At 45.9% G+C, this 16,124-nt stretch overlaps 1 protein-coding gene across 7 annotated transcripts in view; it reads right to left on the minus strand.

Moving 5' to 3' along the window:
* Rgs6 (regulator of G protein signaling 6) overlaps nucleotides 1-16,124 on the minus strand; it is a 564,321-nt gene that overhangs the window by 92,443 nt on the left and 455,754 nt on the right. For all 7 annotated transcript variants that reach the window (XM_052739378.1, XM_052739381.1, XM_052739380.1 and 4 more), the window contains 4 exons: nucleotides 14,108-14,214; nucleotides 12,527-12,578; nucleotides 4,557-4,621; nucleotides 697-773 (listed from right to left, as the gene is read on the minus strand). In XM_052739378.1, the coding sequence (XP_052595338.1) occupies nucleotides 697-773; nucleotides 4,557-4,621; nucleotides 12,527-12,578; nucleotides 14,108-14,214 (301 nt within the window). The remainder of the gene's footprint in view (nucleotides 1-696; nucleotides 774-4,556; nucleotides 4,622-12,526; nucleotides 12,579-14,107; nucleotides 14,215-16,124) is intronic.

Below are 16,124 nucleotides of genomic sequence, written 5' to 3' on the forward strand. Positions count from 1 at the left end.
TATAAATACAAAAGGCCCCCCCCAGGCTTCTGAGCACTTGGTCCCAACTATTGGAGCTGTTTGGGGGAGAGTGTGACGTCAATAGGAGGTGGGGCCTGTAGTGGAAGTGGGTCCCTTGGGGGCAGGCCCTTGGAGGCATAGCCTAGTCCTGGTTCTGGTCTAGCTCCCTCAGCTTCCTGATAATCCATGATGTAAGCAGCCACTGCCATACACTCCCACAACTATACCATATCTTCCACCATGATGTAGCGAACCCTCACCCCCCAAACCACGCACCCAAGTAAACCTTTCTTCCATGAAGTTGCTTCTGTCATAGTATTGAGAAAAGTAACTAAGACATCCTCCTCAAGTTTCAACACATTATCCTGTGGAGTCAAGGCCTCTAGCTCTACAATGACCCTGGCCTGGTGTTTTCCAGCCTCTGAGTGCAGACATCTTATGGAAACCTCTGGGCAAGCAGGTGCATCTTTGGGCTCTGCATTTGACAGGATTCTCTTTGTCTGATGAAGTTGTCCTAGCAAGACCTCAGATCTAGATGTGAAACCTGTTCATGAGGGTCTTCCTATTATTTATTCAGTCTCTCCCGGGGGATGAGCCAGACTAACCCGGTGGGAACCTCACTTTGACCACCACACCCTTCCAGCACCTCCAGAGAACTCTAGAGAGTCCTTTTCTCTCCCAGAAGTCCCTGCTTACTTCACTTGCGCCTCTGCTTGCATAAAGATGAATTCCCACTTCCTTGCAAAGGCCCTCTGGAGTCTTGCTAAGTTTTCCTGGTGAGAAATAAAAATCAATAAGAAGGTATTAATCATCATAAGCTAATATACCGGCGTCTATGCTTATTACAAGAAAGCCATCCTTTTTGGTTTCCTCCCATCAAAATAGCAGGGTCTCAGACTAAAGTCAGTGGACATGAACCCAAATTAGACTTTGCACCAGGCCCAACTGAATTGCTTAACTCTTAATGCTCATTTATAAGTGTATTAAGTCTGAAGTCCCTGGTTCATCCTGATTCATCTCTTCTTGGGTGTTATTTTGAGAACACAAGTCACATAGAGCTTGATATAGAGGCTACTGGAAATGTTGCCCGGTCGCTGTTGGGGAAAGAATGTCAGGGTCACCCCACAGCAAAGCTCAGGATGGAACTCTTGAGTATAATTCTTCCTGTGGGGAGCCGGGGAGGCTACAGGAAAGGGGAACCTAGAGTGCTTTACAGGGTACTTTCTAAGATCAGGATTCAGAAGTGGACTAAAGAGTGACTGCTTATGATGTTCATGGAAGGGAAAAAAGTCAGAAACAGAAAAAGAAAGGAAGAAAGGAAGGAAGGGAAAGAGGGAGGGAGGAAGAAAGAAGGAGAGAAGAAGGAAGGAAGGAAGGAAGATCCTCCATCTAGGATCATCTTTAGAGGAAAAGGAGAGATGTTTTTCTCTCAGCCTGCAGACTTGTCTACTGGAGCCTTAGGACAATGAGAAGAGGTGTTTGACAGGACCGCTAATGATCTCTCTAATTCTGATTAATGCAGGACTGGAGCCTGTATTATGGTATGTATTTCCATAGAGCTCATGCCAACACTAATTGATTACCCTCATTAGTAGGTTATTAATATAAAAAAAGCCCTGTTTTAGGAACACACAAATTTGCACCAAGGTTTGGGGTACAACTGCTTTTAAAGGAACTATTCCTTTGACGCTTGTACTGTTTGTGGGAAGTCCGGCTGGTGATACCTAAATGTCAATCACTTGGGGAAGCAGTGAATTATGACTCTGTCATGCTGTGGAATACTAGGCAGCTATTAAAATGGCAATCTAGTTAGTATTACTAACATAGAATGATTCCCTAGATGTTACAGTCTGTGATTAGAAGGAAGAGTAAAAAAAACCTGTATATATAGAAAAACTTAGTGGGAGAATCATTTGCTATCTGAATTTTTGTTTCCCACAAAGAATATATGAAGCCAGAACATTTTAATAAAGTTAGTATGCTTTAGAAACGAAATGCATTTGTCGTTTCTGAGCATTTTTATGCAGAACTTAATCTCAGAAAAAAATTCTTTATGCTGTATACTTTTCAAATATCAAAACAGACCACTGTGGGGTAAAAGAATAGGAAACTGAAAAAAACACACCAGAAGTTGATGTGCCATTTCTGTGTAATATATTCCCTAAGACATAGAAACCCGGGCAAGAACAACAGGAACCTTACTGACATGCTAGGGAAGTCACGTGGTCATAGCAAAGCTGTTTGCCTTGGGCATGCAGCAAGTAAAACAGCCAGTTTTGCAAAGAGAAGTGATATGGCTGTTTGGGATATCAGGACACATAGGTAAGACCCAGCTCCCAGGATGCAAAGAGTCACAGACACACTATTGCAGGTTAGGAGACAATCACACAGGCTGGTCCAACATGCGATGTGATATGCAAACATTAACCAGATCCTGAGCTCCTAGACAATCTCCTAGCATCCTTCTCTACTCTGCCTCCCAAACACAAGTCTATGATACCAACAGGCTCAAAGAAGGCAGCACGCCATGTCCAACCCCTGCTCTCTAGTGGCTATGCTTTTGCCTTTGGGTGGTGGCGAGGGGAGCCATGGTCTAGCTGACTGGCTAGATTTGGGCATGGGGACTCAGGAGGGGCAAAGCCTAGCAGGGAAGAGCCTCACTGTATTTCTTTTGGGAGACTGAGGCAGACAGGGACCTTGGGAAGGTGGTAGATCTGACAATGCTGTTGATCCTCTAGTGTCAAGGAGGGCTTCTCCACTATCCTTAACATTATCTTGTGTCCCCCTAGCTGTCACTCTTTAGTTGGTTCAGTTCATCAACACCTGTACCGCACATAGTGTGTGTGTGTGTGTGTGTGTGTGTGTGTGTGTGTGTGTGTGTGCGTGTGCGCGTGTGCGTGTGTGTGTGCGTGTGTGTGTGCGTGTGTGTGTGTGCATGTGCGTGTGTGTGTGTGTGTGTGTGTGTGTGTGTGTGTGTGTGTGTGTGTATGTGTGTTGGGGGGGTACATGAACACATAACAAACTTCCCTGGTTCTCTGTGTTGCCTGTGAAACGTGGGGGAAAGATTCTGCAACCAGAAGTTAAACACATATTCACAATGATACGTGAATCTTTGTGTCCTCAGGTTTTTTTTCCCTTCCAAACTCTGCCAAGTGGATGGGGCTAGACCCGAGTGAGGAAGTGGAATGCCTGATTCTTGCAAGGAAATAGATCTTATGGGCAAAGATAGAGGAAGGTAAATGGATGGGGAAAGAGACCTCCCTTGTCATGGGTGCCTTGTCTTATTTTCTGGATGGAATTTTGTTCTTGGATTCTGTCTCTACTACTCAGCTCAGGAGAGGGATATAAAGGTGAAATTTTAAATTTTGACCTTAAACTTGTTGTACAGAAAATCTAACAGTTTTCCTTCCAGAAAAAAAAAATGTGAAGCCCAACACATGGATACAGTTATGTACCAGAATCAGGACTTAGGGTAGTTCCATTATTTCTTCAAGTCCCCTGGGATATCTTTATGGTCATCCCCCAATCCATCTATAACCATAGCTATTGATCTGTTTTCACTCATGATATATGTGCTGTCTTTGCAAGAGTATCAAACAATGGGATGGATTGCTTAAGACTGGATTCTTTCACTCAACATGATGCTTTCAATACTTACCAAGTAGTGTATAATAAGAATCAATTCCTTTCTACTGCAGAATACCATTCCATTGTATGGATGTACCTAGTTAGTTAGGGTACTAACTAAGTATATTGTAGGATGTGCCTAGTAAGTTAGGTACCTTTGTCTATTAAGATGTATTTGGGTTGTTTTCAGCTTTGGGGCACCACATCTAAAGCTAATACAGACAGTAACACGATAATTTTGATGTGGAATAGGTTCTGATTTCTCTAGTTGATTGCATGTGGTAACTGTATATTCAGCTTTATAAGAAATTGCCAAAACATGTATCATTTTTTCCCATTCTCCCAGTAATACAAAAGAGCGTGTCCCACATGTTCACTGTCACTCAGTGTCAGCTATACCTTCCATCTTAGCCATTCAAAAAGGTGTAATGGCACCTCACCATGGATTCAATCTGCTTCTCAGATGGCTAAGGGTGTTGAGCATCTTCTCATGTGTTTATCTGTCATCTTTTGTCCTCTTTGGTAAAATGTCTGTATAAGTTCTGTACCCATCTTTTTACCATTTACTTATTTATCTACATTAATGTACATATGAGACAGGGTCTCACCACACAGCCCAGGTTGGCATAGCCCAGGTTGGTCTCAAACTTACAATACTCCTGTCTCAGTTCCCTGGGTACTGAGATTACAGGTATGTTCCCCCAGGACCCACTTGAACTGTTTATTTTTAGCTATTGAAGTTTGAGAGTTATTTATACAAGGATGCAATTGGACTGTCATGGCGAGAGGAGCGATAAAGAAGACACAGAAGAGACATCCTTCCCACTGCCTGGAAGGGAGCGCAGGGGGAAGAAAGGAAAACCCCAGGCTTTGACAAAGCTGCGGAGTGGACATTCCTCCCGCCCTGGCCTGGGAGTCACCGTACTCACTGCTTCGTAGTCTGCCAGTTCCAGTCTCGCTTTGTTCTGCATTGTCCTCTTACAGAGGTAGATGGCTGCGGAAGAAGAGGAACCGCCATGTAAAGCCAGCAATGCCATGGAATGGATCCAGCTTGTGCCTGCCCAGTCAGTCACCCACTATACTGGTTAGTTACATGTCAACTTGACACACACTAAAGGTGGGGAGGGAACCTCAATGAAGAAAAGGCCTCTATAAGATTGGGATGTACACAAGCTTGTAGACCATTTTCTTAATTAGTGACTGATGGGGGAGAGCCCAGTCTATTGGTGCAATTCCCAGGCTCGTGGTCCTGGGTTCTATAAGACAGCAGGCTGAGCAAACCATGAGGAGCAAGCCATTAAGCAGTACCCCTCCATGGCCTCTGCATCAGCCCCTCCCTCCAGGATCCTGCCCTGTCTGAGCTCCTTTCCTGACTTCCTTTGATGATGAATAGTAATGTAGAAGTGTGAGCCAAATAAACTCTTTCTTCCCCAATTTGCTTTTGGTCATGGTGTTTCATCACATCAATTTTAACCCTAACTAAGATAGCCACCTAGACCATGCCAACAAGCAGCTCACCTAGACCATGCCAATGAGCAGCTCACCTAGACCATGCCAATGAGCAGCTCACCTAGACCATGCCAATGAGCAGCTCACCTAGGCCATGCCAATGAGCAGCTGTCCAAGAGGAACAGCTTTTCAAGTGGATGTCATCGCATCTGTCACCCCCCTTCTTCCCTCTGCTGTGCACCGAACACCCTCTGCCCAGCATGACCTTTCACAAGCATGACCATGACCTGCATTGCATCCTCAGTGACAACAGAAGAAAGACCATCTTTAGGGTGCAAACACGGCCCTTTATAATCCCATCTTGTCTTGTCAAACCTTTATGAAGAAGCCACCACTCTTAGCTCCGCATGCAGAGGCCAGAGGTCAACCTTCAGTGCCTTTCCCTCAGGAGACCCTGTACCCCTCTTAGGTCTTGAAACAGGGTCTCCCATTGGGACACGGGGCTTGCTAATGAGTGCTAGGATCCTCCTGTCTCTGCCTCCCCAGCATGGGGTTTACAAGTGTGCATCGCCATATCCAGCTTTTCAAGTGGGTGAGGGGCTTGAACTGAAGTCCTTCATACTCATACAGCAAGCATTTTATACCACGTCACCGCCCCCAACCCCAATCCCACTGATATCTGCAAGGCTAGCCCAGTCTTCCAGAGAGCATCCATATACCCTCAAGGACACAACCCAGTCTCACTGCATTCCTGTTACCTGGAGTGTCCCCTGCTCTAGACTGAAGGCTCTTTAGGGACACAGGCTGTGTCTTACCCAACTGCAGCCCTGCCCCTGGCCCCCAGGCCTGTTTTGCCAGAGAAAGAGCAGAGAAAAGGAAGGACAACAGAGGCCTGTCCAAGGAAGGATTCTTAGCCCCACAGTACCAGAATATTCTTTCTCAAACACAACCTTCACCTTTCCTCTCTATCTCTGCTTTGTCAGTGTTCTCTTTCTTTTTAGTGCAAGAAGCGGAAGCAGGAGGTGACTATTGTGAGTGACCATGAGGATGGACCACAGCCTGGGCCTGCCCAGTGGCCTGACACCTTTCTTATGCCCGCTAGGCAATGCCTTGCTGATTCAAATGACTGACTTTTTTTTTTTTTTTTTTCCTGGAAGCCTAAGATTCTGGGAACCCTGTGGCTAGCAACTTTCTTTCCAGTATGCCCACACTCCTGTATTCTACAGTCTGTGCTGCCCAGGGCCAGCTGTGGGCTGTGGTTGTCCCCAAATCTCCTTATGTCAGTTCAAGTGTACTCACTATTTTAACAGCAACAACACAGACGCATGCAGACGCATGCTTACACACACACACACACACACACACACACACACACACACACACACACACACACCAGACCTTTGGTTTGACTTAATGATTTTTCCATTTAACAACAGTGGGAAAGCTGAATGGATGTACTAGAAGCCACAGTTATGGATTGCAAATTTCTGATCTTTTCCTAGGCTGGTGAAGTGTGAAGTGTCACTCTCTTGGGAGGCTGGGCAGTGGCAGTGAGCCATGGTGCCCACAAGCTCACTAGGGGAAAGAATTAATACCGTGCAGTGTGCTGAGTTGCTAAGTGAGGGATTCTGGTAGGTGGATGTGTATTTTGATGTGGGATATTTGCAAGTTACATTGGGAATATCAGTATATAACCTTATTGCACGTTGAGGACTATCAGTACCAATGAAATTACTGTTAAAAGAAAGAGTGGTTGTGTCTCTGAAGACATCGCTAAATGGTTTGGAACTTGGAACGAGCTAATAAATCAAGAAGAGTTGACTGAGGTAATTGCTGGTGAATTTGTTACAGAGGAGGCATCTGGAAAAAAAAAGCGATAAAAATGTAGGAGGGGCCAATATTCACGTGGTTTAAAAAATTCTTAATGCAGCTTAATAATATTCAAACTGGATGGTTTCTTTAAAAAAGAAACCCAAGTCTTTGGAATCTACAATCAAAGAAAAGTCCTCGATCTTACCATAGACTGCCATATGTTCCTTTGCATAACATATTCATCTAGAGCAGTGGTTCTCAACCTTCCTAAGGCTGCAACCCTTTAATACACTTCCTCATGTTGTGGTGACCTCCAACCATAAAATTATTATTATTTTTTGCTACTTCACGACTTTAGTTTTGTTACTGTTATGAATCATAATGTAAATTTGATATGTAGGATATCTGATATGTGACCCCTAAAGGGGCTGTGACCCACAGGCTGAGACCTGCTGATCTGGAGGGCTTGAAGTATGTGCCCACATGTCTTCCGGGTTTCACTTTACTATCTCTTGCCACGCGCTGAGCATCCAGAAGTCTGCATTGTGCCTGATAAAGAACTGTCAGCTCTGAACAAAGTACCTCTCTCAGCTTCTAGGGCCTGTGGGATTGGGGTAATCAAGCCGAAAGCTTGGCATGCCACCCGCCTCATCTCTATCCCTGGTGAGCCAATGGAGGTGGCAGCTACTTTCACAAAGCATTTTCTATTGGTTGAATGTGAAACTCAGAGATGGCTCACTCAAGGGCTGGGAGTAGCAGGGTGGCTCGGTGGGTAGGGAGGCTTGGTATTCAAGCTTGAGGACCTTACTTTTAATTCCCAGAATCCAAGTAAAAAGCTATAAATGAATATGTGTGGATGTATAGGGCTGAATATCCCCGTAATGCTAGTGTAGTGAGGAGCAGAGCCAGGAGGCTTACTTACTACACTCACTCTAGCTCCAGATTTGATGAGAAACCCTGGATCAAAACGTAACGTTGAGAGTCATAGGATGGGATACCTGGTGTCCTATTCTAGCTTCCTCATGCATACAAGTGGGCGTCCTCCTGCACCCACACCCACATGCATACACCCCTTACCACCCCCAAAGTAGATAGAGCAGGGAGGGGGTGGCACAGATTTTGACCATGGGTTTATGCAGGTAGGATCATCCCAAGAGATTTCTATCCTGGGTCAGAACGGCCAGACAGGTTATAGAGTGCTGAGCAAGGAACACAAGACTGGTGCTGTAGCTGCTGACCATGAGCACACAGGCTTCGACTTCCAACCTGTTTCTCTGTGGCTAATGCCACACCAGAAACCTGTTCAACACAGGAAACAGGTGCTCTTGTCACTTACAGCCTTGTCTGTACCATTGGGTAGCCTTCTCCAGAGCGCTGGTTCCAGTGACCTCTAGTGGTGATAGCCAGTCCTGCAAGAGGACCTCTGGGGAATGTGAAGCCCCATGCTGGCTTGTTCTGTCTGTCTGTCTATCTATCTATCTATCTGTCTGTCTGTCTGTCTGTCTGTCTATCTATCTATCTATCTATCTATCTATCTATCTATCTATCTATCTATCTATCTAATCTACCTATCATCTATCATTTATTTATTTTTATTTATACTAAAAATTAGTTATCTCTACCTCCAAACTTCTCCTTGGCTTCACTTGGATATGCTCACTACAATGTGTCACCCTAACAAGAACACATTGTGTCTAACACACCAAATAGGGACCAGATTCATGTACTGTTAAGATACAAGGGACTGAGTTATACAGATGACTCAGGGGGTAAAGGAGTTTGCTGTCAAGTCCGGCAACTTGAGTTCAGTCCCTGGAATCCACAGGGTGAAAGGAGAGAACTGACTCCTGCAAGTTGTCTGTGTGTGTGTGTCCACGACTGTGTCTAATGTGTGTGTGTGTGTGTGTGTACATATACACACAGACACACACAGACACACACACACACACACACACACACACACACATACACACACACAAAGTATAACGAACTTTTTTTTTTTAAAGATGTCTGGAACTGATCTGTTTCAATGAACATAAAACCTGATCCATTCACAGAGTCACGTGACAACAGCACCTGCTTATGCTGAGCTTACCAACTATCAGACTCTGCCTCAGGGACCTTACAAATGTAAACTCTGCATAGTCCTCATGATAACTCTACCAGGTAGGTTTGGTTAGGAGTCCCACATTTAAGCAAATGAAGGGACTTTTGCAAGTCATTCCTTATTGCTAGGCGTCCCAAAGGGCTCCCAGCGACGGCCGAGTCAGGTGAACCTTTTCTACGTGACTACTAGGGCTTTTATTACATAACCTGTCTGGGACTGTTCATTTTGATTGTCAACTTGATGGGATTTAGAGTCACCAAGGAGATGAACTTCTGGGCACGTCTGTGAGGGTGTTTCTGGGAAGGTTTAACTGTGGAGGGCAGACCCACCCTCCACGTGGATAGCACCATTGCATGGACTGGGGTCCTGTTCTAAACACATCGGCCACAGCAAACTGAGCACCGGGATTTAGTGGGTCTCTGCTTCCTGACTGTAGATGTAACGTGACAGGCTGCCTCACCCTCCTGCAGCCGCGCCTTCCCACCATGAGAGCCCGACAAACCCTTAGGTCCTTAAGATACTCTGGCTAGGCCTTTTGTCATAGCAGTGAGACCAACTACAATGTCCCTCCCAAACTATTCAACTTTCTCGCTCACCTTCCTCCGCCCTCCTTCTGTCTACATGCCACCTTTTCTGCTGGGCCAGCAAGACTGTGCCTTGGTCAGACTTGTGACGCAGACACTAACACAGGGTATATCATTAGCTAATGCTTGTTGAATGAATAAAAGTTTCTGGTCCTTGAGCAATCTAATTCATTCTTTTCCTGAATTCTTAGCTCCAGTCCCGCCTCCTTCTGGGGAGAGGACCCTCAAGCCGTAACAATTTTGCATCATTGTAGCAACACCAACATCAGCCGCCACCATACCAGGGATGACATCCCCCAGGAGAGTGTTGACACCTTACTGTGCCACAAAACAAAGCTCACCTGAGTCACTCAATCCCAACAAAGCAGAACCAGGAAACAAACAATGACGTCGCTCTGACTTTAATAGGGGTTCGAAGGCACAGAGAGGTTAGAGAACTTGCCGAGATCACACAGGACCAGTTGATTCTGAGGGTCCTCTTTGCACTATTCTTTCCTGGGAAGCTGACTTTCTGACTAAACCATCTCAGGGTTCCTTTCTTTTTATGTCCCACATCCTGATTTTCCCACCTGAGATTTCGCCATAGACTGAGGCACAGGAATGCAAAGTAATTTTATGTTAAGGGCATCCTGAAGTCATCCGCTCTTTCCGCCTCTGCTGAGGCTGCCCACTACTATTCTGAAATGGAGCTCTGTGGAGAAAATTCTGAGAGGGAGAAAAATCTGTCCTGCCGTACTCAGTGTGAGATGGTTGAATATAGTTTAGTTGTTTTGATCCAGGTGTCTGGTCTGACTCTACCTCCTGGCCCCTGCCTGAGGAGCACATGTAGATGGAACCGAGATGTAATTATTCAAATGAGGAAATGGGGCTGTCTTTCAACCCGAAACACTTGCTCTATGGCAAAACACAGCTCCCACCCTGAGCTGGAAGCCTTGCTGGACCTGATCAACTAACTGTGTAGGGAACAGCCATTTGGGAGGGTCACAGTGGTGTCCCAGCATAGATGAGCAGCAGATACCCCCCTGCCCTTCACCCGAGCACGTCCTCTCGATTTATCGGCTCATTAGGCAAGGCCTCACTTGCCTGCATCTCCAGACTGTTCACAATAGCCTGTCTGCATCCCATAAACCTGTACTTCCAAACAGCAGCTTGCCCTGCAGCTCTCCCTGCAGTTCCCCGACCACCCAGTCCCTGCAGCTGCAGCTGCCTTCCTGTCCCTCAGTTCTGCAAAGATCCAGGGGAGAAGCTCTTGGGATCACTGAGTGCCCTGGTCCTCAGGAGAGCCATGGTCTAGCCTGCACCAGCAGCTGCAAGGATGCCAGGCCAAGGGGTGGTGCTGTTGGCATAGATGCCAGTCAGGACACACACAGGCGCAGGAGTGGGAATGGGCTGGAGTCACTCAGATCTGAGTTCAAACTCTGTTTCCAGGGAGTGTCTATTGATCACCTTCAATGAAGAACCAGAACCAGGAACTGGAGAGGTGATTCAAGAGTTAAGAGTAGCCGGGCGGTGGTGGCGCGCGCCTTTAATCCCAGCACTCGGGAGGCAGAGCCAGGCGGATCTCTGTGAGTTCGAGGCCAGCCTGGTCTCCAAAGCGAGTTCCAGGAAAGGCGCAAAGCTACACAGAGAAACCCTGTCTCGAAAAACCAAAAAAAAAAAAAAAAGAGTTAAGAGTACTTTCTGCTTTCCCTGAGGACCGCAGATGGGTTCCCAGCACCCATATCCAGTGGTTCATTAAAAACCTGTAACTCGCCGGGCGGTGGTGGCGCACGCCTTTAATCCCAGCACTCGGGAGGCAGAGCCAGGCGGATCTCTGTGAGTTCGAGGCCAGCCTGGGCTACCAAGTGAGTTCCAGGAAAGGCGCAAAGCTACACAGAGAAACCCTGTCTTGAAAAACCAAAAAAAAAAAAAAAAAAACCTGTAACTCTAGCTTCACGAGATCTGATGCCCTCTTCTGGCCTCCATGTGTACTACACACATGTGGTATATATACACAGACAAGCAGGCACATGCACATAAATGAAAATAAATAACTTTAAAATGTGGTGTGGCAAATTGTAGGACGGGACCAGAACCAGGCTGAAGTATAGCTTAGCACACATAAGGCTGTGGATTCGACCCCAGTGCTGCAAGAGAACCCACTTCAATCCAAACTAAACAAATGAAAAGATCTTAAGCAGTCACAAAACCCCAAACGGCACTGTAAGTAAAGATTTACTAAATACCACATATATCCTGTGCTACAGATCTCACCCTGGGGATGATGTGAATGCCCAGGGCAGACCAGCTCCTGCCCTCTTAGGACTCACTATCAACTGGGAATTCAGACAAATGTGACCCTGTGAGGATATGGACATTCTGGGTCTCAAGGTTCTTTTTTTTTTTTTTTTTTTTTAACCTTAAGTTAGAGACAACATAATTTCTTTAGAGAATTGGTTCGTGGAAAATATTAAATAGTCTCTATGAGAGTGTGGCAATACAGTTGTCCACCCCTTTATGCTTGTGTTCTCTCTCTCTCTCTCTCTCTCTCTCTCTCTCTCTCTCTCTCTCTCTCTTGCTCTCTTTCTCTCCTCTTAACTTCCAACTATCAAAATCACCAATGAGTTCTTAATTTTTTACAAGTATATGAGGATAGAAAAGGCCAGGGGAAGGAGCTCCTTGATGCAGCCCTCCCTGACGCCATGCCCTTAGAAGGAGCAATAAAAGCCCTGTCACACAGTAACCCCATAAAAACCTGGTTCCTTTGCCCCTTCCCCTGGGAGGACTGCACCGCTCAGTGGGCTGTGTCTTTGTTCACCGTGTAAAACAGGGAACCTGATCTGTGTCAACCAGGGGTTAGCAGGCCCAAGAGCCCCTTTCCCCAGCACTGTGGTCACCAGGTGCCGAGCATTTGTCTTCAGTACTTCTAGGAGTGACAGGAAGTATAGGTCACATCATCTCTTCTCACCATAGTCAGTGTTCTCAGGTTCCCAGCAGTTTGAAGGCCAGAAGTAAGGAGCCTGTAACAGAGCACATGACATCAGAACCAGAGGCACACAGCTGTAACTCTGGGAAATGTAAGCTCCAGGCAGACACTCCTTTGGACTGGCACAGGCTGCCACAGTTTCCTCTCTAACACCTGGGCAGAACCATGTTCCCAAAGCCTTTGGCTTGGGCTTTGACACACCCCGACTCTCTGTCTCTACTCCCTCTGAGGCAGAGTCTGGGAGAAGGACTAACAGTGGACGAGGAGGATGAGTGAGCATGTAGCACACGAGGATGCGCTCCAGGGTGATACAGACCAAGGACAGTGCTTTCTTTCACGCTCACTTGGATCAGCTTCCTAAGGTCACTAAAGCCACGTTCATCCTCTGAGTTCCCCCATCCCAAGGGGCTTAGATAGTGTCCCCAAATATCCCCTTTGTAAGATGGGTGATAGTCACTCCTGTAGCAGTTTTTCTTCCAGAAGAAATGAGCCAAAGTATCTGTTCTCATCTGAACCCTAGTCCTCCAGATGTTCTCATCTGAACCATAGTCCTCCAGATGTTCTCATCTGAACCCCAGTCCTCCAGATGTTCTCATCTGAACCCCAGTCCTCCAGATGTTCTCATCTGAACCATAGTCCTCCAGATGTTCTCATCTGAACCCTAGTCCTCCAGGAGATGTTCTCATCTGAACCCTAGTACTCCAGATGTTCTCATCTGAACCCTAGTACTCCAGATGTTCTCATCTGAACCCTAGTCCTCCAGATGTTCTCATCTGAACCCTAGTCCTCCAGATGTTCTCATCTGAACCCTAGTCCTCCAGGAGACATTCTCTCTGAATTCTAGTCCTCCAGAAGATGTTCTGAAGGGATGGGGTCTTGGGATTAGAGAGATGGCTCAGTGGTTAAGAACATTTACTATTTTTACAAAGGACCTGAGTTCAATTCCCAGCACCTACAGGATACCTCAAAATCATCTGCATCTCTAGTTCTAAGCTATCTGACACCCACTTATGTCCTCTGTGGGCCCTAGATAAGCACATGGGACATATACATACATTCAAACAAAATACAAATACATATAAAATAAAAAATAAACCTTTTTGTTAAAGATGAGAGATGGGGTCTTTGGAAGGTAAAGGAGACATGGAGATGGAGGCTTCATAAGTGAAATTAGTGTCATTTGTTAAAAGGCTTGAGGGAGACCCCTCCTCCCTTCCACCAAATGAGAGCACAGCTAGAAAGTACCATCTATGAAACAGAGAGTGCTCCCCCACCAGACACTCCCCCCAGAGCTGTGAAAAATGATGTTTATAAGATATTCAGGGGATTCTACGATAATACCCCCCAAGTGGCTTAGACAGTGTCCCCAAATACCATAGGCTATCAGTGAGGGCCTTTTACTGTTCTTTAAGTGGGTCACCCAGTGTCTAAGTTAATGCATCTCTTAGCTTTTGCAGGGGGACACTTACTCTTTTAAACATGCCTAGTTGTTCTAGGTGGTTCTAATCTGAGGTCACATGATGATGAGCAGAAGGGTTCTTTGGGAAGAGCCAGTAGGCCTACCTGGAAACGGTAAAAGGTGCCATCATCTTTCATGGTGAGAACATGGTCTGAGATTGGGAAGATGTAGCCCTGGGCAGCGATAAGGCTTCCCAGGTGTATTGCTTCAACTAAAAGGAGAGAAAAGGAGGAGGAAGCAGGTCATTCAGCTAAAACATGCACTGGGAGAGCAGAAGGTGACCCGAGGTCATGTGTCATCCCTCTGGATGACGGTGCTGATGAGGTCTTCTCTTGCTGATGGTAGCAATGGGAAGACACTGACAACTGAGAAGGACCATGGCATGTCTGGCCTCCTCAGAGAGTTTGACAATACTCGACCACTCATTCCCCACAGCCTTCCCAAACAAAGTCAGATCCAGCAGCATGGCCTAGACCAAGTAACGCCTAAAGAAGTGAGGCCTCTCACACAATGGCTTAGCAGTGAAATACTCAGGCAGAGATGGCAGCCTGAGCCGTGGTTCTCTGTCTCTGATCCTGGGCACCGGGGGTGCAGTCTTGTGGTCCAGAGGCTTTAGAATCTCCTCGGGCCATGACCATCCCAGGAAATCGGAGGAAGGATACTGGGGTGGGCAGTGCCATAGTGACAAAGCACAGAGAAAAGTAGGTATTTCTGCCAAAATCCACCTGCTGCTTTCTTATCTCCGCCCCAGCCATAAACAGGTTTCCCTCAGTAGTTAAAGTTTTACCTTATCCAGAGAGGAGCCCATACAGTAGGGGGGCTACTTCTTCTATGGCCACTTTTATAAGCTGAATATTTTTAAGTCATTTGTCCTGTCTGTAACTGTAAACTTTTCAACATCAACTACAACGCAAGTGCTTTGCTTTCTAAGAATCACCAAGTCCCCTTGGAAGTAGTACCCCATCATCGGTGGACTCTGAATAATGATGTTTTATTGTACCTGCTTCCTGATGACAAGTTTGCCTTTACAGTTCTATATGGCTGTCACTATATATTCATGTAGAATTTGTCTCAGGACCCCCATGAAGATCAAAATATTTGGATGCTCAAGTCTTGATATCAAATGGCATCATGCGTGTATAACCTGCACATACACTCCTGCAAGCTTCAAGTCATTTCTAGGTTACTTTTGATGCCTAACACAGTCTAAATGCTATGCAAATGGCTGTTATACTATAAAGCTTAGGGAATAATAAACTGTCTCTATAAGTTGAGCGGAGATACATTTTTGTATCAAATATTTTCAATCCAGTGTTAGTTGACTTCAAGGATAAAGCTTCGAATACACAGAAGTCCAACTGTATGCTTCAAGAAACATGAGCCAGGTGTGATGGCACAGGTCTATAATCCCAGCACCTGGGAGACTGAGGCAGGTGAACTGAGAGGTCAAGGCCAGCTTGGGCTACATAGTAAAACCAACCAACCAACTAACCAATGAACCAACCAACCAACCAACAAACCAACCAACCAAAACCCTAACACAAACAAAGGAAAGAATGTCAGGTCCAGCAAGAAGTAAAGCTCCATCATTTTTCCTTCCCCATGCAATATGGAAGAGCAAGATCCTGAAAGAAGGTAATGTTGAGCCACTGACACCAGAGTTAGAACTCCTACTTAGAAATGCTTTTACTTTAACAGAAGGGAACAAAGAAAAGACAGAGCAGCCAGCATGGGACTTCCATTAGACATGCTGGCTTCCCAGGCTGTGGTTTGTGGCTCCATCTTAAGGCAAATTGTTTTAGCTTCTCCTTCCTGGCTAATTCCCAGAAGCCCAAACTTGTCCCAACATCTTGATGTCTCTCCAAAGGTATCAGAAAAGAGTAGACCATTGTAGATGTGACTTTCACCAGTGTGGACCTTCCACAGAAGTTTTTCATGCCAGGGCCAGAGGAGTCTCACTTACATTAGTTGTGCTAGAGTCCTCAGAACATCAATAATTATGAATTCAATGGATACTTCAGAAGGGCCAGGAAGTGCTCTGAGCAAATTCTACCATGAGAAATGGCCTTAAGTTAGCATGACTAAAAAGGAACAGTGACTTCAGATAAGTGTCATCAAATG

This window comes from Peromyscus californicus, unplaced genomic scaffold, assembly GCF_007827085.1.
Source record: "Peromyscus californicus insignis strain IS unplaced genomic scaffold, ASM782708v3 Scaffold_15__1_contigs__length_86483966, whole genome shotgun sequence".
Lineage (NCBI taxonomy): Eukaryota > Metazoa > Chordata > Mammalia > Rodentia > Cricetidae > Peromyscus > Peromyscus californicus.